The sequence below is a fragment of the Rhea pennata genome, chromosome 4, assembly GCF_028389875.1.
Source record: "Rhea pennata isolate bPtePen1 chromosome 4, bPtePen1.pri, whole genome shotgun sequence".
Classification (NCBI taxonomy): Eukaryota; Metazoa; Chordata; class Aves; order Rheiformes; family Rheidae; genus Rhea; species Rhea pennata.
Window position 1 is genome coordinate 25,750,868 of NC_084666.1, and position 25,891 is coordinate 25,776,758.

At 39.0% G+C, this 25,891-nt stretch overlaps 1 protein-coding gene across 7 annotated transcripts in view; it reads left to right on the forward strand.

Moving 5' to 3' along the window:
• Window positions 1–25,891, forward strand: part of LIMCH1 (LIM and calponin homology domains 1) — a 181,358-nt gene that overhangs the window by 70,068 nt on the left and 85,399 nt on the right. For 6 of the 7 annotated variants that reach the window (XM_062575501.1, XM_062575496.1, XM_062575499.1 and 3 more), the window contains exon 3: window positions 11,282–11,351. In XM_062575501.1, coding sequence (XP_062431485.1) covers window positions 11,282–11,351 — 70 coding nt within the window. Of the gene's footprint in view, window positions 1–4,194; window positions 4,385–11,281; window positions 11,352–25,891 lie in introns of those variants that run through there. The other variant, XM_062575498.1, reaches the window with a different exon arrangement.

Consider the following 25,891-nt stretch of genomic DNA (forward strand, 5'->3'; position numbering starts at 1 on the left):
TCAGTGCAGATGGTAATTTCAGTAAGGGGCATCAGGCAGGGCCAAGCAGAAGCAATTCTTGCCCTGCTGTCCTGCGCAAAGATTGCGGAGTTTCCTGGCTATGCTGCTGCATGGGTGGGCAAATCTGCCCCTCGTAGAGATGTGGAGCAATGCTGGCTCTATGAGGCAGGAATACAACAGCACTAACAGCAAATATGTTTAGAAATCCCCAGTTTCCACCCCAGCACACATCCTTTTTCTGTTGTTACATAGCTTTAACATTTAGTGTTGACCCAGATAGCCTAAGAAGCTACAGGATTAATCAGGAATAAATTAGATGTGGTTGTTGCAATGATTAGGTGTTCCTGTCTACAGATTCAAGCATCTGAACAAAGATTGATTGCAAAAGAAAACATATATGCTAATCTCCCTCCTTTTGTCCCACTGATTTGATTAGTTCTGTTGCTTTACTTAAACAGCAGGTGTGGAGATTGTAGATGTTTTTATTTTTCATCATGCAACAGTTGCTACTAGTAAGTTTAAAAATTATTATATGAAAACAAACATACATATGTCTTCTTACAGGCTTGTCCATCTGTTATTGCTCTAGTATTCTTGCAAGTGCATTTTCTAAGCTGAGCAGTGCCTTTCCAATCTCCCCTTGCCCTCCTCTGCTACTGCAGGATTCCTTCTTTCATAATGGATACTCAGCAGTTACCGAAATCTAAGTAGGAATAAGAGACTTGGAAAATCCAAGTTATTTACTTGCTTTGATCTAACTAATCGAGGGTGAAAGCTTCTAATGAGTTGGGAAGCATGCCTTTAAGCATTTCTGGCATGCAGTTACATCATATTTGCTCTCAAGTTTTCTCTGAAATTAGGCAGTAGGAGGGTCCAAACACCCTGAAAATTCGTATTTGAGTTAGTCCAAGATATCTAATACCTGTCAGGATTTAGGATGAAATCATAAAATCATAGAAGAGTCAAAACAAAAATAACAGTTGTGATATGGATCTTGGACCATGTACTTAAATAACAAATAGTTTGAGTCCTGTTTCAGATATCAGCACACATGATTAGGCTTTGCAGTAAAATACATAATCATCATCATGGTTGTACATAATACATTGGGTTCTGTATTAGGACAGTTTATCTGCATGTCTGCTTTATGTTTGCCTGCAACTCAAGCTATAGCAGTAAGTGCAGTCGTAATAAAGCTTTGATTTAGCTCAAGCATGGAAGTTCTAACAGATAATTTGACTGCATACCTGAGAAGCCACGGTGTAAAAGTGGAAGAGTAGGGGACCATGTATGATAAAAGATGGATGTCACTTGCATATACTATTCTAGATACCAGCTTACATGCTTTTTCCAAACTTTTCTTTCTTTTGTGTGTCTTAAGACACACATGTATATTAGTATGTGGTATTATATAACTTAATAAAATGTGCAAAAACTCAGCTTATTGTTTGAAACTATAATTCACTCCATAAATTTTTCTCCATTTTTTTGAAAGAGCAAATAGAAAGGTTGTTCATTATATCTAAGCAATCCTGATAAAATTGGCTTTGTACAGTCAAAACAATACAAAAGGGAAAATTTTACATTTTTTTCTAGCAGAGGAAAATATCTGGGAAAGGCATTCCCCTCAACAGTGCATATTAAGCATATATGCTTTTTTAAAAGTCTAATAAAGTTTTTAGATTTTACTTTTTTAAAAAATGAGAAGTTGTTCATGCACATAGATTATTTTAATAATATTTAAAGAAAAAATGAAGGTTAGCTATAAATCTGAGGGAGCTGAAATTGATTGTAACCAAGAATTGCTTAATGGAATTTATCATTTACTCTGTCATGAGAATAATTTTCTTTTGTAAATAAGAAGTCTCCTTGGCTCATGTTCCTTATGACTGGTGATGAATGAGCTGCTTATTCTCAGACAGTTTCAGTTTCTTCTGACTTGCACCATGGCCATAGTGCATCTCACCAAACTTCAGGTTGATGTGAATGTTGTTTTCAGTAAGGCCTGGGTATGTGCCAGGTCAGTACAAGTGTAACACTATGGAATAATAAAACTGTCTTCTGAGTCAGTGGTAATGTTAGATATGGAACTGGACTTCAGGACTGCTATAATTGTATGTATGGTATTTTAGTTGCTTTGCTGTTTAAAAATCAAGTTCTATGTGCAAATTAATATCATTTATGTACAATTGCCACATCACTTATAGAGACCTTAGAGGGGAAATCAGTACTCAGTCTTCTTCTTTGATTGTAGTATTTTGCAGATATTTTACTTTACTGATCTGTCAGTAGTGTAGGCCTGGCAACAATTTAAGACTTGGCTGCATAGTGTACAGCACAGAGACTCCTGTCTTGCCAGATACCTCACTGAAGAAGTTAGTGGATGCCTGAATGCTTATGCTTGTGCTTAATTAAGTTTTGCTTGAATTTGCTGTTCCTGGAGATTAAGAAGGTATTTGAATTTCCTAGGCATACCTGAAATTTTGAATGTGACCTGTGCCTTGAGGTGAGCAGGGGGTGGCATTCGCAGGCTGTGTACTCTGAAGCCAAAATATTATCAGCATCATGGATTGGCATGTCTCCAGCTCAGAGAGACAGGCCCCAAGGCTCATTAAGCATTAAGATTTAGGTTCATGTGAGGACATTGAAATAGTTTTATATGAATGCAGAGTTTCTAATCTTCCATTTTTATTACTATGCCATAATGAAGAGGTGAGGGGTCAGGGTAACATAACCGTGATGCTCAGCTGTGTGCATGAGGAGGGGAGAATAGCCATTGAGGGGACTGCTTGAATACAACCAGAATGCCCTGACTTTGATTTATGTTTCAAGAAAACTCATCTCAGACAGCAGACTGTATGTACAGATTTTTTTTTCAGTGCAACTCGGTAATGCTGATGTGCAAAAGCAAGGTTATCCTGTGAGAGGTTTCAGCTTTCCAAGAGTGTACATTGAAGAAATTATTCTGTAGCCATACTTTGGGCAATTATCCATGCCTATTACTGCTTAGTGTAAAACTATGTATGAATTGTAAATCTACAGGTACGTGGGATACTCTTTGCATCATTCGTTGTGGTGCTAAGATCTATACGAATTCTAGCCCTGTGAAGGCATTTACACAATCTTCTCTGTTGCCTTGGTTGGGCTGTTTTGCAAGACCTCTATCCCGTTCACATTTTTAGTCTTTGGCAGAGCAATATCCATGCTATGCTGTATTTGGCTTCCTTGTTTTTTTAATCCTATTGATCTGCATACTTCTTTATTCTCCTTTTACTTATCGACCTGCACTATGAGCCTTTTATATGACCAAGTTGGTTCTGTCCTGCTTGTTAAAAAAGCACCTTGTTCTTTTATCCTAAATAAATAATACCAGGGGTATCATTAGCAATCACTCAAGAATGTTTTCCCAAAAATATTTTTGTGACCTCAAGAGCATCTGTATATTTTGAAACTTCTTTACCACTTCCTTTTTAAAGAGATCTTTTGACTTTGCATTGTCTGTTCTGTTTCAATTTGGCTCGTTCGTATGTAGGACTGTAATAGTGGACTTTTCTTTCCAATCTGTTTTGGGGCATTATGAATTTGCCACTGTAGCACCAATTTGAAATGCCTAGATATTGAAACTATCTGGGCTAATAATTATCAAGTGCTAGAATATTGCTTGTTAGAAAGTGAATGTGTAAAAATTAAAAAAGAGAAGTGTCCACTGGAAGGTATTCCATGGATACAATTTTCTGAACTGTCAAATATGAAATACCTTCTTACTTTAAGTTCCTTTCATTAGTCAGCTTTCTTTTTTGGAGTGCAGTCTGTTATTTGAGCAAAGGACTCTGCTGGGTACCTATCCATTCAGCCTGGATTCATCTGTGAACCACACATCCTGTCAACCTCTCTTTTTCCCATTTCTGAAGGTTATTTTCTGAAAGTGCTTCTTTTTCATTTCTTCTTAGAAACAAAGTCATCTTGGAGGCTGAGTTTGGCAGCCATTCTCTGAATATTTTCTTAACTGACGCTTTCTTGAAGGAATTTTATGTGCAGTTGTCTTGCTGCTTTTCATTAGATCTTTTATCAGCTGTTGTCTGAAACGCCTTCTCTTCCTGGCAGAAGTTTTTCACATTCTTAACTGGTGATAAACAACCCCAGGAAGGTCTTGTAGGTTAGTCACACAGTGGCTAGTACTGATTTCAGCTTGTCTGTCCTACTGTGGAGATACCTTATCTCCTGGAATGTCAAGCCTTGGGGACAGTACCGAATAGAGCAATTGATTCTTCCCATACCCATCAGAGCTGTTTTTTACAGGGGAAAGGAAGTGACCTAGTTTTTCCTTATAAGAGTGGGAATGGAACAACTTTCCACTTCCGTTGTGCCTTGCTGTTTCCATGAGGTAAGGTTGTGCTATGGTTTTTGCTTCTATGCAAAGTCTTATGGAGCTTCATTTAATAGCTAGCTACTAAAGAATCTAAGCCAGTGCCTGGCGTGGGGGAAAGAAAGGATGGGAATGTGAATACTGGATTGAAAATGGCAAGATAACTTCAAGGAGGGGAGTGAGGAACAGAGGATTGAACTGACTCAGTACAAGTACATAAATGCCAGAGGAAGTGGGCAGAAATACTAGCAGAGAGCAGGAAGGTCTTGAGGATAGGATCAAGTATGTGTGTACAGACACTTGTGTCTTATGGCTGAAATCTGAAGAGGTTTGATTTTATCCTGTTTTGGGTTGCTTTTGGATGTTTTTTTGGTGAGGTTGTTTCTTACTTTCATCATATTTTATTTGATTTTTTTTTAAGATCTATTTTATCTTATCTCTATTTCTTTTGTCATATCTTCGCTCCTTTTATTGTTGAAATGTTCCTTGGGTTTTCAATGTCATACCTTTGGTTAGGTTCGAGTTGTATGAGGTACCAAAATTAGAGAGTATTAGAGCTCTTTGTACTTCTTTTCTTTCTATTTTCTTCCTATATCATTTCATTTGTTTCAAAGATTAAAAATTAATACTCTAAAATGTTCTCTGTGAGAAGTAAGTTGTGTGAAAGCTGAATTTTTAAAAGCCCTCCTTAAACTTGTTTTACCAGTCATCTCCAAAATACTTGCTGGTCCTCAAACCCCAACAACCAGAAGAGTCAGTCATGGCAATGTACCTGCATTCTCCTATTGAAAGCAATATTGAAGAACAATGTTACATGGTCTGTTTCCACCACTATTCCCTGACTGTGTGGTGTCAGACCTTAAAATAGCAATATCTTGCTGGAGGGGAAAGAATAAGGAGGAAGTGGTGGAAGATTTGAAATTGTTCTGCTGGTTCTCAGAACTGCGTAGCTGGCCCTGTCCCGTTGACACCTGGTCTCCTAGATGAAAGAATGTGAAATGTAGTACAAATAACTTTGAAAAAAAAAAAAAAAAAAAGCATTCTCTTTCCAACCTCAACACTACTACTCTCTGACCATTTATACAGCAGCTTACTGAACATAGCATAGCAGAATATGTGAGAATATGTGGTTCATGGTGGTACAGAGGTCTTGTTGTGTTCTTTAGAATATGAACCCGCTTGTGGGTTTTTATGTTTGAAGAATACAACTGTCTGAAAGCCTGAGTAGAACCTGTGCTTGGGAAAATCAATGCTTGCAATGCTTATTTTGGGGCAAGACTGGGGCCAGGCATTTACATTCAGAGCAAGCACGCCAGCCCTTGATGCCCTCACAATATCCCTGTACCCTGATGGCTATTACTGCACAAGAAGGAGGACTGCCTCTCTGCAAGGAAGGGTTAGTGTGAGTGAGAAGGTGCTCAGGGAAATGGTCATCCAGAGCCTCAGTACAATCTGACGTGCATCAGGCTTCAACCTTCCGTCTGAACCTGCTGATAGGGGACCTCGCTGCCTTCGATAGACTGATCACTGTTAGTAAGCTGGCTAGACTGATCAAGAGGCAGAGCATCTTAATTTATGCCGTAAACTTATTTTTGAGCAAGTGCCTTCAGATGTACTCCTACTACAAGAAAAGGTAGGTACGAGAGTGTAAAAACAGTGGAGGCTTTTCATTTCATGGGAGACCACATACTTTTTAGTCGCAATTATAAAGTATTACATGTTGTACATATAATACAACAATAACTTGCTTTGTCAAGTATTTGCAGAAATGTTAGAAATAACTCATCTAATATGGTCTAGGGATAGAGCCTTAAATATATATTGTAGCAAAGCTTCAGCTGATTTCCTGCCCTGTGTGACTTGATATGAAGGTGATAGAGTTAACTTTTGTAATAGAAATAAATATGGTGAAGTAAAGGACTGAAGACTGTGTGTGTGTGAAAGCTGATGAATTCTACCTTGCTGCAGTAACACTTGTTCTGCCACTGTATTCTTGATGGTTTCCTAAGGAATTCCTGCAATACAAATATGTTTTTAGAGGTTTAATTTAATGCACTAGAGTTATCCATTCAGCAGGAGTTCTGATGCTTTTTTAACTGATTGAATTTGTGATTCCAGAAGAATATGAGGTTGTTTTGTCTTTTTCTTTTTTTCTTTTCTTTTCTTTTCTTTTCCTTTTCTTTTCCTTTTCTTTTCTTTTCTTTTCTTTTCTTTTCTTTTCTTTTCTTTTCTTTTCTTTTCTTTTCTTTTCTTTTCTTTTCTTTTCTTTTCTTTTCTTTTCTTTTCTTTTCTTTTTTTTCTTTTCTTTTTTTTCTTTTCTTTTCTTTTCTTTTTTTTCTTTTCTTTTTTTTCTTTTCTTTTCTTTTCTTTTCTTTTCTTTTCTTTTTTTTCTTTTCTTTTTTTTCTTTTCTTTTTTTTCTTTTCTTTTCTTTTCTTTTCTTTTCTTTTCTTTTCTTTTCTTTTCTTTTCTTTTCTTTTCTTTTGAGTGAGGATGTAATATGGTTTAAAATTTTCAGACATAACCTGTGAGGTTGGACAATAGATGCTGGATTTGTTTCCCTCAGCTTCTCTATAGATGTCTACAGTGCAGGTATCTAGATTTGCTCTACATCTAAGTGCAGAAAAATAACTGTTTCTGGTAACAGTCATATAACCTCTTTTCAGATATCTGCAGTACTCAGCCATGTGCAGTTTGTCAAGGTTTCTGAAAGGTAGCTGATGTTTTTTTACAAAATCTTTTTTGAGTGGTGTAGAAAAATAACAGCATAAATGTTTATAAACAGGTCACCACACACTTGTGTAATTACATTCTAATTGGAATGGTTCACACCGCGATGCTTTTGTTCATCCTTCTTGATTCTGCTGTCGGGTGAGTGACCCTGGAGGAAGAGACACCTTTTTTTTTTTCTTTCTTTCTTTCTTTCTTTTTTTAAAACCAACAACCTTCATTGTGAGTTCCTTTATTTGGTTTGGAAGAGATGTCTTTTTAAATTCTAATCTCCTGTGCTTGCTCTTTAAGTATTTTCCAACTGTTAGGAAGTTTGGTGATCTGTGGTGGGGTGGAAGGATGAAAGGATTCAGTCTTTTTCCTCTAGGATTCTTGGTGGGTACTAGCAAACTTGGGAATGAGTAATGGTAATAATTTGACAACCATCCCAGAAATAAGGAAAAATGGGAGCAGGAGGAGTAGAGGAGAAAATGCCTGAGAGCAAGATGTAGCAGAGAGTTGGAAGCTGATGTTTGGTGTATAAAGAGATATTAGCATCAGATGCTAATAGTCCATGGGATAATTGCTGATGGAAGGTAGGGGGGGAATTATAGTAGGGGGATATAAATATTTTACATTAGTGTTGCACTGCTCTGGATGTGAAGAGAAGATATACCTCATGTCTTAGAAATCTGCAAAGACCCCCAGAATGTTTGAAGTAGAAGACCTATTAGTGCTGCTGTGACCTGTATATAAATGGCAATAAGCAAAAGTGAAGTTCATGTCAACTGCCCCAGTAGACTCCAGAGGGAAAGTGGACTGTGGCTGGACCTTTTAAAAGTAATTAATTACACTTGCTTCTATGCAAGAACAATCTTGTCCTGTAGGGTGCAAGCTGAGCACGTGTGTGATGGAAAAAATGAGTGGCTTCTTTGTGCAGCATTGCAAGAATGACTATCTGATAATGCTGTCATGCAACAAATAGATTGTTGAACAGCAATTAGAAATTTAAGTTAGTCTTGCAAAGCTGAAGATCTATTTCGTAATTATCATAGGCCTACCTTTATGAAGTAAAATAAAAAGAACCCTTCACTTTCTGACTGATATTTTCATTATTTATTCTTATTGTAGCTGTATTTTTACAATTTTACTAGAATCAACTGTAAGATTTGTATTATCTGCAGTTAGAAAGCTATTCCCAATGATCACATGAAATTTCACACATGAAAAAAGGAGTTTGTGCTGAAAAACCTATCTTCACTTGTTTTCTTGGAAAAATTAAGTGTATGAGCAAAAGATACTGTGCACTTGCTTATTTGCAGGGTTGTACAGACCTGCTCAGTCTGTGAATGTGTTAAATTAAAAAAAAAAAAAGTTTGATTGCTTTAGCTCAATACATACATTTATATGATCCTCTTAAATGCTAATATAGAATAAAACTGTAGAATAGGTGAGTTTGGAAGTGACTTGGGAGGTCATCTCACCTTAGCTGACAACAGCAACTCCCCCTGGGGACTTTGTCAAATGGATCATGTCCTGGGCCAAGCACAGCCGAGGGCTAGAGTCGGGAGGGTGACAAAGCATGGACTGTCCTTGTACTGGGGCTGTAAAGAGGCTGCCAGAGGAGGGTTTGGGCTGCAAAAAGCTTTCCCTCTCGCTAACTTTTTTTGCAAGGAACTGAGGCTGGGAGCCTTGGTGTCAGGCTCAGCTAAGTCCTAGGGTTCAGGTTAGGCTGGGGGGACACATCAAGCCTGGAGCTGCTCTTGTAGTGAGGCTGGAAAGGGATTGCCATGGGGGGGAGGCAAAAGTTACAAAAAGTTTTCTCCCCTGTGAACTTTTCTCCCTTAGGCTGGGGGCCTTGAGCCAAGTCTCAGGTGCAAAATGCCTAGGTTTTTTGAACGCCCTGTAATTCGGCAGAAACCTGCTGTAGTTGATAGAACTTTTCATGTCAGGACAGACTCTGTATGTGAGTCTAAGCAGGCATGGGGAATTTAGCTTGAGTGGAACCTTGCTGGGAAGAGGTGTATTCAGTAGCTTTTTAAAGAAGCATGAACAGATACCAGCTGTGTGACTGAAGGCAACCATTGAGACATTCTGCATAAACAGTATGACTTTCATCCAGATTGGTGGCTGAGCAAGCCTTAAGACACTTGATATTTTGGCGTCTGGACCGTTGCGCTAGATGAGGCAATAATTCAGAAGCAGTCAGTCTGCTCTGGAAGAAAGCTCCCTTTGGCATGATCTCCCGTGAGCAAGTCCTGGAGGTTTTAGTGCCAGACAGTTCAGAGATGTTTCCAACAGGAGGTAAATATTTTAATAACAGAGACCTTTCTTCCTTGGGCTTTTCTGTCTTGCCCCATCCTATTTCCTTCCTCTTCAAACTCCAAGCTGTGGTCTAAAATGTTTTTCATTGCCTTCTACTTTCCTTCCTCTCATTTTATCCCTCTCCCATATTTCATAGGGAAGCCTGTATAAGCCATTTTGAAGATTTATTTAGAACGGGCTTTAGCATTTGGGGTTTCCATTAAGACCTCTGTATTTTACTTTCTATTGTTCCTTTCTATGGTTTTGGTGCACTCCTGCAATACCAGTTACAGTGCCTGATGTATTCACATATGAGTAATTAAGAAAATAGGATGCATTTGCTAATGTATCATTTTTTCCCTGAAAGAGAATAGGCACTGCAGATTTAGGATACTGGACTGAAGTCACCGTATTCAGAAAGAGGCACCTGAAGGAAAAATTCTTAAGTTGTCTGTTGTAGCAATGAAATGTAAAATATTAGTTTTTGGAGTTGTTGCTGTGCAAGTCTGAAAGATAAGTGAGTGTCTTTTGGGGAAAAAGTAGCGTCTGTTTATGAACTATGAAATAAGATGCTGATAATAGGAAATGTGTGGTTCTTTTCATGCCATTCTGTGTATTTAAGAGAGGGAAAAAAAAATATCATTTGCTATGTAAATATAGTAAATATATTTGTCATTGTGTATTTGTAGGACATAACAGCTAGTATTAGATTCTCCCTTAAGCAGATGGCAGGTATAGTCTATATGAGCTTGGGTTATAGAGATTTTAACTGCAAGAGGATCAAGGAAATATATTGCCCCCCCCCCCCCCCCAAAAAAAAAAAAAAACACACAATGTTATTCACATTGTGTTCTGCTGCTCATGATTATGCTAGGCTGTCTGAAGGCCTAGTGTCAGCAAAAAGTGTGATTCCCCTTTTCCACAGTGGATATTCACATTTTTAGGGTGTTTTAAAGTATTAGACATCCTTTTGTTTCTTTTTAAAAATCTTGACTCTGAAGTGAGTGTCTTAGAGTGATGATTCTCTTCCCAATTGATTGGACTGATACAATTTCCAGTCTTTGGATAAAAGGCATACGGGTTTTCTCATGCAATGTGGGTGGTGAAGAAACACAGATTGTTGCAAGGGGATTTTATAATGAAAATTCCCCAGCTTTTAGAGGTTTGGTAATTTTTGAAATATCATAACAACGAACCATGTCAGCACTTCTCATAGTATATTCATGGGTTGGGGGAACTTCGGAATTTTCAGCTTTCAGAGGAAAGAGGGTTTGCTAGTCTTCGGACACTGTTGGAACAATGTTCAGCTATGGTACCATTGACCTACTGCTATTCTCATAGTGAGTTTTTTTTTTCTGGACTCCCTTTTTATTTGTTTTCTGGCATTTATGTTTTAAGGGGACCTCTGCTTTCCACAACACATGCAAGGATAGGGCTTGATTTCAAGTACAGATGCAGAAAAATAGAAGGGCTACCCATAAAGGGCATGTTCTTTCACACTTTCCTGCAGTGGAGAAACTGATAGTCAGTTCTTCCCAAGCTATAGTGATACCCAGATGCCTTCTGGGTTTATGCTCTCAAGCCTTTCCAGCACGCCCTGCCTCTAGGCAATATAGACTTACTAATGTGACAAAATTCAAGCAGAGCCCTTGAAGGCTGATGTGCTCTAGATTAATTTAGGGCATTAAAAACAATTGTCAGGGTACTCTCCTCTGGATATTTTTCCTCCTATCTTTTCTTCATTTTAGTTTTGAATCTTGGGGTACATATGTGTGCTTTCAGGAGGAGAGAAAGCAGAGAATATTCCTTTCCAGTCATACTGAAATGCTTATGTGCTAGGAACAAGTGTTTGATAATTTGGGTTTTGTGACTAATCACTTATAAATGCTCCTTTCTCATGACAGGTTGCTGAATGCAATAAAACCGGGATTGGTAAAAAAGATCAATAGACTGCCGACCCCCATTGCAGGTTTGGTAAGTATATCAAATGGAGAAAAATCTTTCAGTGTTGCTCTTGGCACCTTGATTTTATGACTATGTGATCTTAAACAGCAATTATTTTTGTAATTTGAACTCCTCTAACCTACTAAACCCAACAGTTCTCTGAAATCTAAACTCTCAGTGTAGTCTTTTGGAGACCTTCCAGTCTTTTTTCGGAGGTGGGGAGTGTTCAGAAGGCAGAGTATATTTTTAGAGGAAAAACATCTTTTGGGTATATGTCATCTTAGAGTTTTGGTGCTAGCTGTAAAAAGACTCGGAGGTGCCCTCTGGAATCTTTGACCACAAAAACATAGCTTTTTGGGAAGAAGGAAAGATGTATTTGTATGTTGTGTCTCATTTGCTCTCTCCTCAAAACACTACAGTCTACCGATAACATTCATTGCAGGATTATCTAGGGAACTGCTTCATGTTGACTTAAAGGGCAGAGTAAAAGTTGGCCATTATCTGCATGAGCTAGGAAGACCACAGAGGACTTGCTGACAGGCCGTGGGCTGAACCTGCCTCTTGAGGCGATTGCATCTGGCTTTCAGGAATGCCAGTGCTCAGGAGGCTACCTCATGTGGTGGCACAGTCCTGGGCCTGCTGCTAGGGAAAGAGGTGGGTATGAATGGGTGTTGGGTCAAGCAGCATTAGTGACACAGAAATACAGCTGTATTGATTTTGCCTTGAGTCGTGGTTGAGAATGAAAGGGCCCCTGAGCATGTGGAAGGTGACCATCCTTAATTTAGGCCGATGATTTCCCTGTACGCATAGTTCCTATCTGTTCTGACGCTTCTCACATTGCAGTTCAAGATAAGATTCAGCACATACTACTTGTTGATAGCTGAAGTCAATGTTCCTGTATATAAACAGCTTGAGAAAGTTTCAGTGTATTCAGAAGCTATGTTATATTCATTTTTAAATGAATGTAATTCATTTTTAAATGAATTAATAAAGCATATTTCTGCTTGAATATTGCCTAGTTTTAGAATATCATCTGGTATTTGATCCCCACCACCCCTGCTGTAATGTATCCTGATGTGTCTTTCTTTTGCCTCTAAAATCCATTTAGCTTTTTTTTATTCCTACCCAGTCATATTTGAAAAACATATTTGAAATAAACTACTGCAAAAGATACCAGTAGTGTAGTTCTCTTTTCCTTGGCTCCTTTTCCAGAAAGACTTCATTTTTGTTAATGACTATTTTAAGAGGATGATATTGAGTTACATTTTTTTTCCTATAAATTTTTAAAATGCCATAGGTAAGTTAGTTGCAAGTAGGAGGGACTGCATAAAAATATCATTATGTCAGTGTGTTTTTCTAATTTCTGGAAATAAATCTCTCTTGGAAGATGTATATCCTCAAAACATTAACCAAAAAGTGTTCTTTAGATGAGTAATGGTGCAGGAGATTGATTTATTTTTTGTATTAGGAAGTCATATTTTTTACTTCTATACCTGCTTCTTCTACTTACCTATAGTAATTATTTTTCTAAATATTTTTTCTAATAAAGTGGCAAGGTGTTTAAAAAGTGCACTGGAACTTCTGTTTTTTTGAATTTTACCATTGGGTATTTTTATCTATTGTGTTGTGAATAAATTGTTCCAAACAAAGAAAGGCTTCCAAGTGTCCTCTTTCCCTTTAACATGACTATTTCTAAACCTGCTGACTTTTGTAAAAGGAACAGACATCAGGAGTATATCTGAGTTCACTGTATCTTTTTTTTTTTTTTTTTAATCTCACCTGTACTGTGCCCATGTGCCTGAAAAAATGTAAAATATGAAGATTATAGTCCAGAAATAGTTATACCTCTTAGCTAATTGAATGCATTTAAGGAACATTCTGTTACCTATTGCAAATTATTCTTTGTCTTAGCTTTGGCTGGCTTAACATAATATATTCTTTCCAGTTATTTCAGCCCAGTTTGAATGACTCACTCCAGTATGCGTCTACAGACGTACCATGACGTACTGTTGGTATTTTTTCTACTTTAAGTGAGATACCTGATTTTTGATCTCCTAGATATTGCTTCTGTTCAGAAGTGTAACTTCATCATTCTAATGGGATTAACTTACTTATTCCTGATGGCTGATACAATAAGCATTCAGATCAATCATAGAGACCCTCGTTTTCCTTTTTAAAGAGTTGGAACTAAAGCTTATGAGTAATTGTAAGCGCTCAAAGTAGCTTTTGTTTCATGTTTAACTACTGGAGACACAGATGGTCATATATTATGTAGCTCTATAAAACTTCTACTTCAGTCTACCTTAATTCTCTAGCTAATACTGTATCTTTTCCTTTGTTGTCATACAGACAAATGAAGAAGTATGCTTTATTGAAGGGAAATAACAGTAAACTTTAAGCTTATGTTGGTGACATCTTGAGATGCTCATGTGGGAGTCTTACCAGCTGTAAAAGTTTTGCCTTTACTTTGTGTTTGAGCAATTTCACACTACTGTGAAGTATTATGCTTAACTGATCTGTGGTTAACAGATTGAGTTCTTCTCAATATTTAAAGATAGATGAATCTACAGTTACTCTGGGGTACTTACCACTGGCTTCCTCATGTGGTTTAAGAGAGAATGGCTTATTTGCAGGGTTTTTACCAGAATAGCAGTCAGTAAGTAAAATTTACTTGTTATTGTGTGGTAGTATCCAAGTAAGGACTGAAGGACCCAGACACTACTGTACTAAGCACAGGCCGTATAAATACACAAAGATGATCTTTGTCTAGTTGCAAGTCTAAGTCAGGATATGGATAGTACACAACATTACATATAGAATTACATATGCTCAGCTTGGCAAGCTAGTTTGTAATTTGCTCTGATCTCCAGAAGTGCTGACTTGTTCTATTATCACAGCAGAAATGATGCATTGCTTTAATCACAGAATCATAGAATCAGTAAGGTTGGAAGGGACCTCTGGAGATCTGCTAGTCCAACCTCCCTGCTCAAGCAGGGTCACCTACAACATGTTAGACAGGGTTGCATCCAGGCAGGCCTTGAAGGTCTCCAGGGAAGGAGACTCCACAACCTCTCTGGGCAACCTGGTCCAGTGCTCCGTCACTCTCGCAGTGAAGAAATTCCCCCTCACGGTCAGGCAGAACTTCCTGTGCTTCAATTTCTGCCCATTGCTTCTTGTCCTGTCACATGGGACAACTCAAAAGAGTTTGTCCCCGTCCCCTTGTCACCCTCCCTTCAGGTACTGGTACACATTGATAAGATCCCCCCTCAGCCTTCTCTTCCCCAGGCTGAAGAGGCCCAGCTCTCACAGCCGTTCCTCGTAGGGCAGGTGCTCCAGCCCTCTGATCATCTTTGTAGCCCTACGCTGGACTCTCTCCAGTAGCTCCATGTCTCTCTTGTCCTGGGGAACCCAGAACTGGACACAGTACCCGAGATGAGGTGAAAGGGAGCATAGGACCAAACCATCATTTTGATATTTAGACTTACAGGGAGTATTAAATTTGATTAAATGATTTCTCACTCCTGCTCCGTTATTCATTAATCCAGAAAACTAATGTTCCCACCAAAAAGTGAAATCCACAGGACATCCAAAGAACATATGAAACCCATGTAGGAATAACAGGCTTTGCTGAGAGAGCCATGTTTCCAGAAGAAATGTTCCCATGTGAGAAATTGATACTGAACACCTTTGTCGTAAGGCTGCCAGCTTTCCAGAAGCATCATTTCATGTGTTTAATTGTGCAAGCCTGAAAAATATTTTGGCCGAGTTATTAATTAGAAGACCAGAAGCTGCAAAAGGCGTACAATAATGGGTTAGTAGCGTACAGTGAATATGATTACACTATAAGTGATTTTTACAAAACCAGCAATTTTTCAGTGAGTTGCTGTCAGTTTCATTCATTTGGTTTGACATAGACTGAAATAAAAACAACTGGTTTTTAATGATATTACCAATTGTTATTTTGTTCAACTGCGTAGTGTAACATATTTGTTTGAAATAGATTTTTTTCTCAGCATCATCTTAGTTAAGTTTTACCCTTTAATGGTGATCACTATATGTTGATATTTTTTTCCTTAAATCATTTTTTTTAGATTTACTTCCTCTCACTGAATAATGTTATTCTGTGAGAAAAGCAATGGTTTCTGCCTTATCTTTTGTTTGACAGAGTTTAGCAAAGCTTAGAGCATTACTTCAGTTCCTTGAACAATCCCCACAGGAGCTTAGACACTTACTTCAGAGACTATGTGAAAGAGTCTCACATATAATAGTAGGAAGTAGCCAAGACAAAGTTGAAGGGCTGAACTTTAGCTTGTGTCTTGGCTCATGTTTCGGCGCTACCGAAGAAAAATCTGTTTACTGTGGCATCCGGTTTTTAGTTTGTGTACAGTCCTCATCTTTGTGATATTTGTATGATTTAGGAATGCAACAAATAGCTCAGCAAAAGCCACCTGGTTGTATGGTTATTGTACTAAGGCGAACATAACTGTAACATACTGCTTAAAAAATCTGGTTCCTGTGACAACAAGATTTTTTTGTTTTCATGATTATTTTCCTAGGAAGATTCTTTTGGCAAAATTGTCTTTGGGAACTTGCTATGAACCTTGTTAAGAATCGCTGCCTATCTGTTGGTGCTTGTGATTTGCCTTTTACACTGTTGCATAAATTCCAGTATATTTTTGATGTCATAGGATACCTTAAAGATATTTCAATGCTGTATTGGTTTTCAGGAATTTGTCCTTGTTAGTTAAGCTCAACAAATGGGACTCTTTTCTTCATGCGGCTATGAACTTGAAAATACAAGACAGAAATATAGGACAGTGCATTTCATAGAATTAAAAACAAATACTATATTAGGCAAATATTATATTAGCCTTGCAAATGCTGTCCAGAAAGCATCGTTCTCTTTGTGTCATTTAGAGGAGGACTAGTAAGCTAAATGCAAAACACACAATGCTGGTATCTCATTAATATTTTGTTGGACGAAGTGCATATACTTGCTATGCTGATGTATTTGGCTCAAAAATTCACATACTTTTGATGCTGGAAACTAAGAAGATGAAAATGTAGAGAAATGGATGGAACTTTAACTCATGTACATTATTTTTTGTCAAACTTTCCCACTCATAATTCAGTTTCATTATATTTTTATTTTTCTTAAAAAATATCTTCTCATTCTTCCTCTTAATGTCTCACTCTCCCTTTAATTCTTTATAGTAGTTTTTCAAAAGAGTCTGCTCTTACTGTAATACCTAAATTCATAATACATGATAATTTTCTGTTTCCTTATTTTGTACTTTTTATTGATGCGGGACAAATTCATTTGCCAGCACTGTTGTATCCATAAAGAAGTCGTGCTGTGCAAGCTGTGTTACATGTGAAGTAAACAGAAGCAAAATTTCATAACTATCTCAAAACAGTAAGTTCTTGGCACTCCAGTCCCCAAAGCACTTTTGCGAATGTTGATGGAATGTGAAGCAGCAAACACCACAGCTGAATTCTGCCCGTGTTTCTGTGGCTCTTCCTGGCTAAACAGCGACCGGCTTCACCTCATCTCTTGTGCCTGACCTCAGTTGTGACTTTTGAATATTTGACTAGAGCAACATTTAGGGCCTGGCCAGTGGTTTGGAACAGCTCTGTGTGCTTTGGCTCATCAAATACTGCAATTTAATGATTCCTTCTCTAAAAGAATAGTGTCTTGAAAAAACAAGTTCATTTCTGCAGTGTCCTTGTATGCGTTTTTTTTCGCCTAAGCTTTTTCGACTCTTCCTTTGAATTCATTTTCCAGTTAGTTTTTCCTGCCTGTTTCATTTGGTGTTATCTGAGCCAGACAGAGCTATGTTACAAAACTCCTGTTTAATGAATTTAGCCATGTGTTGTACTCATAATCATTTCTAAATTTTATGAAGAATACAAAAGTAAACTAACAGGTGTTTCTTAACCAGGCTGTTTGTACATGGAGTCTGCATGGAACAGTCCGCAGTGACAGTTAATTCATAAGAGAAGATGAAAGCAGCCATCAATTCAGCTTTGGCAGCAGGCATGGAGGAAGTGGCATTTGGGAAAATGAAATGGAAAACAATAAAAACTAAAACTTTAAATTGAAATTCAGCTGTTGTTCTAGACTGGATTGAAATTTTTTATTGTTCCCAAGTAGCCTTGCAAATGCTGTCCAGAAAGCATCGTTCTCTTTGTGTCATTTAGAGGAGGACTAGTAAGCTAAATGCAAAACACACAATGCTGGTATCTCATTAATATTTTGTTGGACGAAGTGCATATACTTGCTATGCTTATGTATTTGGCTCAAAAATTCACATACTTTTGATGCTGGAAACTAATGATCGTGCTGACAGTAGCATATGTGCTGGAGACATATTCCACTGCTGCACTCAAGTTGGGCCTTCATTGCTCTGACTTCCAAATTTAAACTTTAAGCTGATTTATGGAGGTAAGAGAAGCTGAAATAATAGAAAATGAACAAAAGGGATCACCCATCATGAAAACAAAGGGAGATGAATGACTCTATCTCATTTATTTATTTGTTGTTGAGTGAGCTGAATTAATCCACTCTTAGAGAAGTGAGTTCAGTCAGCTCCTTGTGGTCTTTGTCTGTCATCCCACCCTGGCTCACAAACTGTTTCTCGTATCCATGATGGGTCTGTTCTTTCCTTACCCATGAGCTGGACTTCTGGGCTTACAGTGGTTGGAAGTAGAACTTGAAATGAATGACGTCTTGGTTGGTTCTGAAATGCTAGTTATGGACCCTTGTGCAGTTATTGTGTGCTTCCTGCATCACTAGCACCAGCCAGAACATTCAAACAGAGCTTCTACAGACCAACTCCACTGTGGTCTTTAAAGCCCTTTTTTCTTCCAGTTCTCTCCTTGGCTGCAGTGCTTATAGTACATTTGATTAGCTAAGCTGGTCGTGGATGGATATCACTGCTTGTCCTACTAATCATACTGTCCCTTTCTGCCATACCTTCTGCCAGTGCCCAGGAATTTGTCCCTTATTGTAAGCCCAGGTCTGTCACAGAGCACCCGGAGTGCCTTGGACATTTTCCTTGATGGACAAGACGACAATAGCCAATGTGCATGAAGGTTTGTAGGACATGTAATTGATAGCTGTGAACCACAGCTATAGGTATAACCTAATCATGTTCCCAAACTAGACTGGTTAGGATTTGAATGTGCAGTCTCACAGCCAGCTTAAACGGTGCCCTGAGTTGCTGAACTCTGTTACTGAGAATGCCCTGACTAGGCTTGGTCAAATGCTAATAATATGTGTAAGCACTTTGTGGCAAGGATCACTTGCTAGTCTGTTTTTGTCCAACACCTCACCCCATTGGTCTTGCTCCATCGCCAGGACTCCTAGACAGTATGTTAATATAAATAATAAATAACACTTACAAAAATATCGTAGACATTCTTGTGGCGCTCACAGCCTGATTTTAGACTGCTCTTCCAACTGGAGTTTTCAACCATGACTCTAATGAATGTGTTTATAAATAACATTGTTCATAGTAAATAATCTTAAATGTTTAATATGTAAATCAGGAGTAAGGAGAGTCTTTTCTGTGTTAAAAACCAAGAGAGGATGGTTATAAGGAGGATTTTATTTTTTATTTTTTTTCTGTTTTGCACAGAGACAATTTTATTGCCCAGACTTGAGAAGGGAAGGCCAAGTACCACACTTCTGAAAAAAAAGTGCTTGATTAAAATCAAAGAACCTACCTGCTTTGGGCTGTCAAGTGGCTTCACAAAGATGTTATTTATAAAACCATTTAAATTAAGGCTTTATGTGGCAGTTCTGTTTACTCTTTTTTTTGTATATAGAAATTTTAATAAAATGAAGGATTCCAGGGATAACATTTGAAAAAGGCAAAAAGAAAATATTGCTGCTGCTGAAAACCTAATGCTAGGCAACTGAAACGTGAGCTTGCCCTTATCATGGCATTAACCTTTTCTATAAATGACAGAGTCTTTCCTCGGGTTGGGGAGGGCAGCTGGTTTCCAGTAGCAGCTCACTTTGCACCTGTGGAAAATGCAGATTGCCCACTGGGTTAATTTTTAGATTTGCTTTCAGATCCTAAAGTGTCCTTCTGAAAGTTCAACCATAATTTGTATTAAGCAGGTTTATTGACTTTGATCGAACAGGCAGGCTTTTGAACAACAAACTCTTCGTATCTGTGAGTATCAGAAAAGTGATAGTTTAACAAAACAAAATGCCTTTCCCTTTGCAGCTTAGGGCTGCATTAAATGAAGCAGAGAATCCACTGCCTTCTTCAAGCCGTTGTCTTAGAAACGAAAGGCCTCTTGAGTGGAATGACTCCAGACTCCTCAGGACAAATCCCACTGTTGAAACTTGTGACTTCTCTTAATAGCTGGGCAAATACCATGTGCTCTGGAGGTGTGCATCAATTTTAAGGGCATTCTGTGGAGGAATTGCGTGCCTTGGGTCTGTGAATGTGTTGCCTGTGCCTTGTCAGGAATGTGGCGTTGTTAGCAAAAGTTATTTCCAGGCATCTGCAATTTTGGGGTGACTTGCGTTGCAAAACTGATTAGTTTGCCAATGAGGATATAAAAAGATGCACCAAGCTGGTGTGCTATGGGTGTGTAGGCCAGCACATAAAATAAACAGAGCTATGAATATCCATTTCTTAAGGTAAAAGAAGTTGTATACAAAAGGGCAAAAGCTGCATTTACAGCTTTTGTTGTTAACATGGAAAACTAAACCTGAGGCTGTGGTTGCTTTAAATTGATCTAAATTTGACATTCCCACATGCTCTGCCATGCCAGCGCTAGTATTCATATGGCTGCTAGCTGGATAGGGGAACTGATCTGGCTGAAGACTACCCTTCCTCTTCATCCCACAGCTGCAGCATGCAATGGCACGAAGGGAGGTGAGACAGGAGGAGAGGAACAGGCTCGCTGGATTGGAAAAAGATGTCATTCTTTTTGGCAGTAAAACAAACTTAATCAGCTGTGAAGTCATTGTGAAATTATAACTAGAAAGTTTAAACTTAGATGCAATGCTTAAGTTTGACTAAAATCAAAGGACACAGGACCTGGGAAGGCCTTATCCTGAAATCCACAGTTTAAAGGTTGTCCGTGTTTAAAATTATACTTAGTAGTATTCTCACCCCCTAATTCAGGAAAGCCTCTCACAGGTTGGAGTCTGTAGGTCTGTGCTATAAATACTGTTCCTGATCTTCAACTGTCTTTTCCAGTGACATGTAGCTTCTGCTCCAGGGAACAGCCAGAACCCAGGGTTTATTTATTTGGCAGAGAGCAATCTTCTGTGTAAATGGGATTGACCCGAGAAAGAATATTTGCTGTATTTGGTGCTACTGCCTTCTTATAGCATAGAGCATGCATGATGGAGGTGCTGCTGCATATAAAACGCATGTGATACAGCCTGTGGCCTGGAGAATTTTCGTAACCAGAAGATGGCAACGCTGGAGATGTGAAAGAGGAGGGTGCTGGCACAAAAGAGATGGCACAGCGTTGTCAGACTGACAGGTCTGCAACCTCAACACACGCCAGTGCAGCCCAAGCATCCTATTATTTCCTTCTTTTTTGAAAAGACTGCAAGTGCAAGTTAGCAAAAGTTTGTCGTGATCCCAGTCCTTAAATTGAAGACAGTGGAAGGAGAATGCTGTCTCTAATCTCCTTTCTGGCTGTGAATCAGCTCCACGAATTCTGTTGCAGTTTACGTCTGCTAGCAACTATTAGTCCTGTTTCTATGCTGAAAGCCTTTCCGGGCGTTGCAAGTGGCTTTCTGTCGGATGATGTGCATGTCACTGGCAGGAGCGTACGTGCTGAATGCAGGCGATGGAACGCGTTTCACTCCAGAGATCACACTGCAGTTGTTTCCTTGGCTTAAAACAAACAAGCAAAAAGATGAACGAGGGGAGTATGTCCCAGTTGCTTGTAAAGGTCTGAGTGCATGACTGCTTTGGTTGGAGAGACCAGTAAAACTCTGCAGTCCGGTGCTGCAGTCAAGAGTTCAGAGGCTGGAGAATACACTGAAGTCTACTTGCCTTTTGCATTCCTCGGTGTGTCTGGATTAAAGCCACTTGCTTCCTGCTTGGCACAATACTTTCCAATTGTAATGTACTTCCTCTTAAATGTTCAGAGGTCTAATGATACTATTGTAAAGCTGTTAAAATTAATGCTACAAAGGAAGCAGCTGAGTTAATTGCTTGAGCAAAAATATGATGGTAAGCTGAAGCATTTGACTGAGGTCCATCAAACCCATTAACCATTAACCTTTTGAAGGCTGAATAGTCTTGTGATACTGGGAGATCTGTGCCACAGCTCATTAGGAGAGTTACGCATGCATTTCTGGCAAGTGATATGAATAATGATCTAGAAAATGAATATTGCAATGCAGAGGTAATCCTTATATTGGAGTGTTGTTCTTCTGTTAGAAGTCCTTGCCCTGTTGTCACCTCTTTGGTTGCTTCTGCCTCCTAATCGTCGTGCCAGAAAGACTGTTACTTAGATAGGGAATGCTTTTTTCTGCTTGGGACAATACTGTGGGACAGTATTGAACCTGCTGAATGCATGCATGCATGCAAGCGCGTAATAAGTTAAACTCAACTTAGTCACTTCTATATGCTGCCTTATCACCTCTGCTTTTCTCCTTGGATTCCATTAGTTCTCATGCAGAATTTAGAATTAATCTCATGTTTCCCTATACAGCCTCACTTGGTTAATATTGCACTTTTCCCTCTTTTCTTATCTCTTTTTAGTAGTAATGTTGGCATTATTTTCTCGCTGTTTATTGCAGTAGCTAGAGGGATGTTGCTTGGAGCTGGTATGCTGCAAAGTTGTATCTGTGTTTTGTGAGCAGCGTTGGACTCAGAGCCAGAGGTGAATCTCATCCTTGCACCTGTTGTGGAGCAACAATATTCACGCCTTAAACTGATAGCCCTAGTGGCTGGTGCACTGCTTGTTTCTTGCCTTATATGACTACTCAGGTGGTTGTGTGCTGTGTAGCTTGGCTGCACAGCCCAGCAAATCCCACTGCTGGTTTCCAAGAGTTCCCGGATGTTTCTAATACCTTCTCTTAATGAAAGCTGTCTCATCACCGTTGTCCTCTGAATACCATTTTTAGCTTGGTTGGCAGGAGGCTTGCTGTTTTTTTCCAAAACCAGTGCTAACTTTACAACCCCTACCTAGCAACAGTGTACAGGATTTTAGAGCAATGCCTTGCAGTGGCTGAGTGAAAGAGCTGCCAGTAGGTCTTGGCAAACCAGTGCATCTTCATCGTCACATTCAAGCTCAGAAAATACAGTCCTAGAGGTGCCTGCTAAGCTGCTTGGTGAGTACTTTCAGGGAGAAGCGCAGGCCTGATTGCTAGCTGCTGGGTTCTGCGCTGTGTTTGAGGAGATGGAGCTAAGGAATGGAGTCCAAATATAAAAGCTGAGGAGTTGGTGGGACATATATTTACCATGCCGGCAGCAGCAAGCCTGTGGTTGACTGTAGGGGGGATTCAAGGTCGTTTCTTCAGCTGCAGGGGACTGAACTGTAAAATGGCTCTGTTTCCTTGGTCAGCAGTGCATGGATCAGGAATACTATGCTTTTTGCTTTTTTAAAATTTTATTTCTTAACCTTGCAGTCCTTCCTGCCTCCTGTTTCCTTCAACCTACGTGAATGGGTAGGACCCTTCTTTAAACTCTATCCGCATCTTGAACCTGGTTTTCAGATCAGGGCTAACAAGTCTGCTAGATAGCAAGTGTGACGTTTATGTATTAATTTCTGAGTTACGGGAATCAGCTACACAGTATTAGCACCACTATACAGTATGTCCTCTGTTATTTAAAAGGGAGGACAGTGAATAGGTTCAGTTATTTGAGGTTTCAAGTAATCCAGGGGAATTTTCAGTGTAACTTATACTTGTCAGGAATTTGACCCTTGTTGGGATAACAAGAAGTTTTGGATAACTGAGGTGATACTGTAAACATGCAGTGAAAAAGTGCCAGAAAACTGTCTGCATAGGTCAGTAGCACAAGCTAATAAACTCTCTCAACTGCTGATCTAGAAAAATAGTTTATATAGCTGTAACCTGACATATGCAGAAATAGAAAAACTTTTTTGTACAATTCTGCCTAAACTTTTATAAAAGCCTATCAACAGGCAAATATAAAGAAATAAATACTTTCCTGTGCACCAAAATGGCATTTAAAATTTACTGCCGAACTCAGTGTTTAGTAATAGATTTACATAAAAGAGAAACATGATTTTAAGTTAGTTTTTTGGAGATTTGTTTTTGTTTTGCTTTGGGCTTTCTGAGAAACAAAGCCAGGCTAGCTTGATCTTCCATATTAGTGTGCACACCAATATTTTATTTTTATAGTGCTGAATAGTGACTGAGTTTGATATTTCAGAGGACAGGAATTTTATATAAGCAAGATAATTACATCCTCTCAGAGAAGTGTTGCAGTCAAACAAAAATTTGAGTGAGCAAGGTATTAGCAGAATTAGCTCAGAACAGATGATACTTTATTTTCAGAAATATCATGCTAACTGTTGCTTGTTCTTTCATTCCGTCTAAAACAACTGAAAGAGCAAAAGTCAGTCAAATATTATGATTAGTTTAAGGGGAGTTTAAGAGCTGTATCTTCAGATTTGTCTCGCCTCAATTTCTGAGCATTTCAGATGTTTGAATGATGTCAGCAGTGATCAAAATGTATTTTCCTGTAGAGAAAGTATCAAGCTTACTGGTGTGTATCTGTTCATCCCTTTTGTGCTAGATACTATATAACAAATGAAAAACACACTGTCTTCAAAAGTTTTTAATCAAGATACAACACTCAGATTCAATTAGAAAGGGGACACAGAGGTATCTGTCAGGATAGTATTATCAGCAAACCTGGGGTCTAACTGCTGTTGGATTTTCATCAGCCTATCAGCAGTGCAGAATTTTGGGGAGGCTGATGGGGTAGCTGTATTGAAATTTAGAAGAAACTACTCGTAAGCATGAGGACAGTGCATGAGAAAATATAAATTCCCAAAAATGCCTACAGTCAGCACCCACAGTATTACAGTAAATTGGCTAGTTCCCAGGGGCGTTTGAGACCTTAAATGCTCTTTAGCCCTTACTCTCTGATTGATCAGAGATTAATCACTTGATTTTTTTAAATACTACTACCCAATTTCTTGAGCTACCCAATTCTGATTAAAATTTGCTCTCTAAAATATGATCTTAGAGTACTGAAACTTCTTGGAGGCTAGACATTCACATCTTTTTAAAGAGCTGCAAGTAGGTATAATCATACTTGGCTTTGTCAAAGTACTTACATTAAAAGTACTATCTTGGGAAGATAGTTTATCTTCCCAAGAATAGTTTATGTTGCTTATTCCTTTTTTTTATTATTTGTTTTGTTTTGTTTTGTCTTTTTTCACTGAATTAGAGCAATATTAGGTTAGGCCTCTGTACAGACAATTTATGTAAGCAAATTACGAATTAAAAACCTGCAAAGACTGTGGTCAGTATCCTCTGTCAGAGCTTCCATTATGATTTATTCTTTTTGTATAACAATATGCAAATACTGTTTCTAATCAGTATATAACCTTGTCTTTTGTAACAATACAGTACATGCTGGATGAATAAAAGTGCCCAGCTGAGGCTAGGAAGTGGATGGGAAGTAAATAAGAGGAAAATAGTCAGCTCTTGCATTCAGGATAATGGAAGATGGAGTTTGGGTAATGCCAGGTGACAGAAACCTTGGATAATCTGCATGTTGTGGGTATGGGTATCTTACTGAACAGCCAGCCCACTCAGGCTCAGCAGCAATGTTTGCCACCCCGGCTCAGCACAGACCAGGTCGCCCAGGTACCCCTAAAGCCCCAGAAGATGGACACAGCCCATGTACTAGCTGATGCTACAGTAACTCTGCAATCGTAGGCACGGTCTGGGCATGCATGAGTGTACGTACAGCTGTGTGTACACCCGGTACAGCTCTGGGCGGGCTGGTACTAGCATGCGCAAGTCAGGTATGAAGAGTATGCCCAGCAGGTCTGGTAGGTCTGGGTTGTTGTGCTCACTGTATGTACACCACACAGCATATGCAGAACTGCTTGGGCTTGGATGGCGTTCCCACATCACATACGGTGACTGCATAGCTCTGTACCCCCGATATTTGAATGACAGTATGTCTGTTTATCTTGTAGATCCCAGGTGGCCGTGTAGTAGGTTCTCCAGAGTTAAGAACAGCACATTAGTTGCTGGGCCTGGATGCTTCAGGCGAGGCTATGCTGTGTCTGATGAGTATTCCCTGGTCACTAGGAAGGACAGTGCAGGGGTGTTTGTTTGCCAGAACCATTACGTCCTGCTGGCCTTGAGCGGATTTTGGGTAGCCGTGTGTAACATCTGCATTCTCTAGAAATCTGCATCTGCAGGTGTGGTTTGGAGGCATGTGAGCTGGTTTGAGACCTGGGGCTCTGCAGTGCTCTAAATCAGCTAAATTGCTGGCAGCTTCTTGTTGGCTGTCGAGCTAATACAGCTGCGTTCATGGCCCGTGAAGCCTAGCCTAATAATCTTGCTGGCCTCTACTGGTTATCCGGTC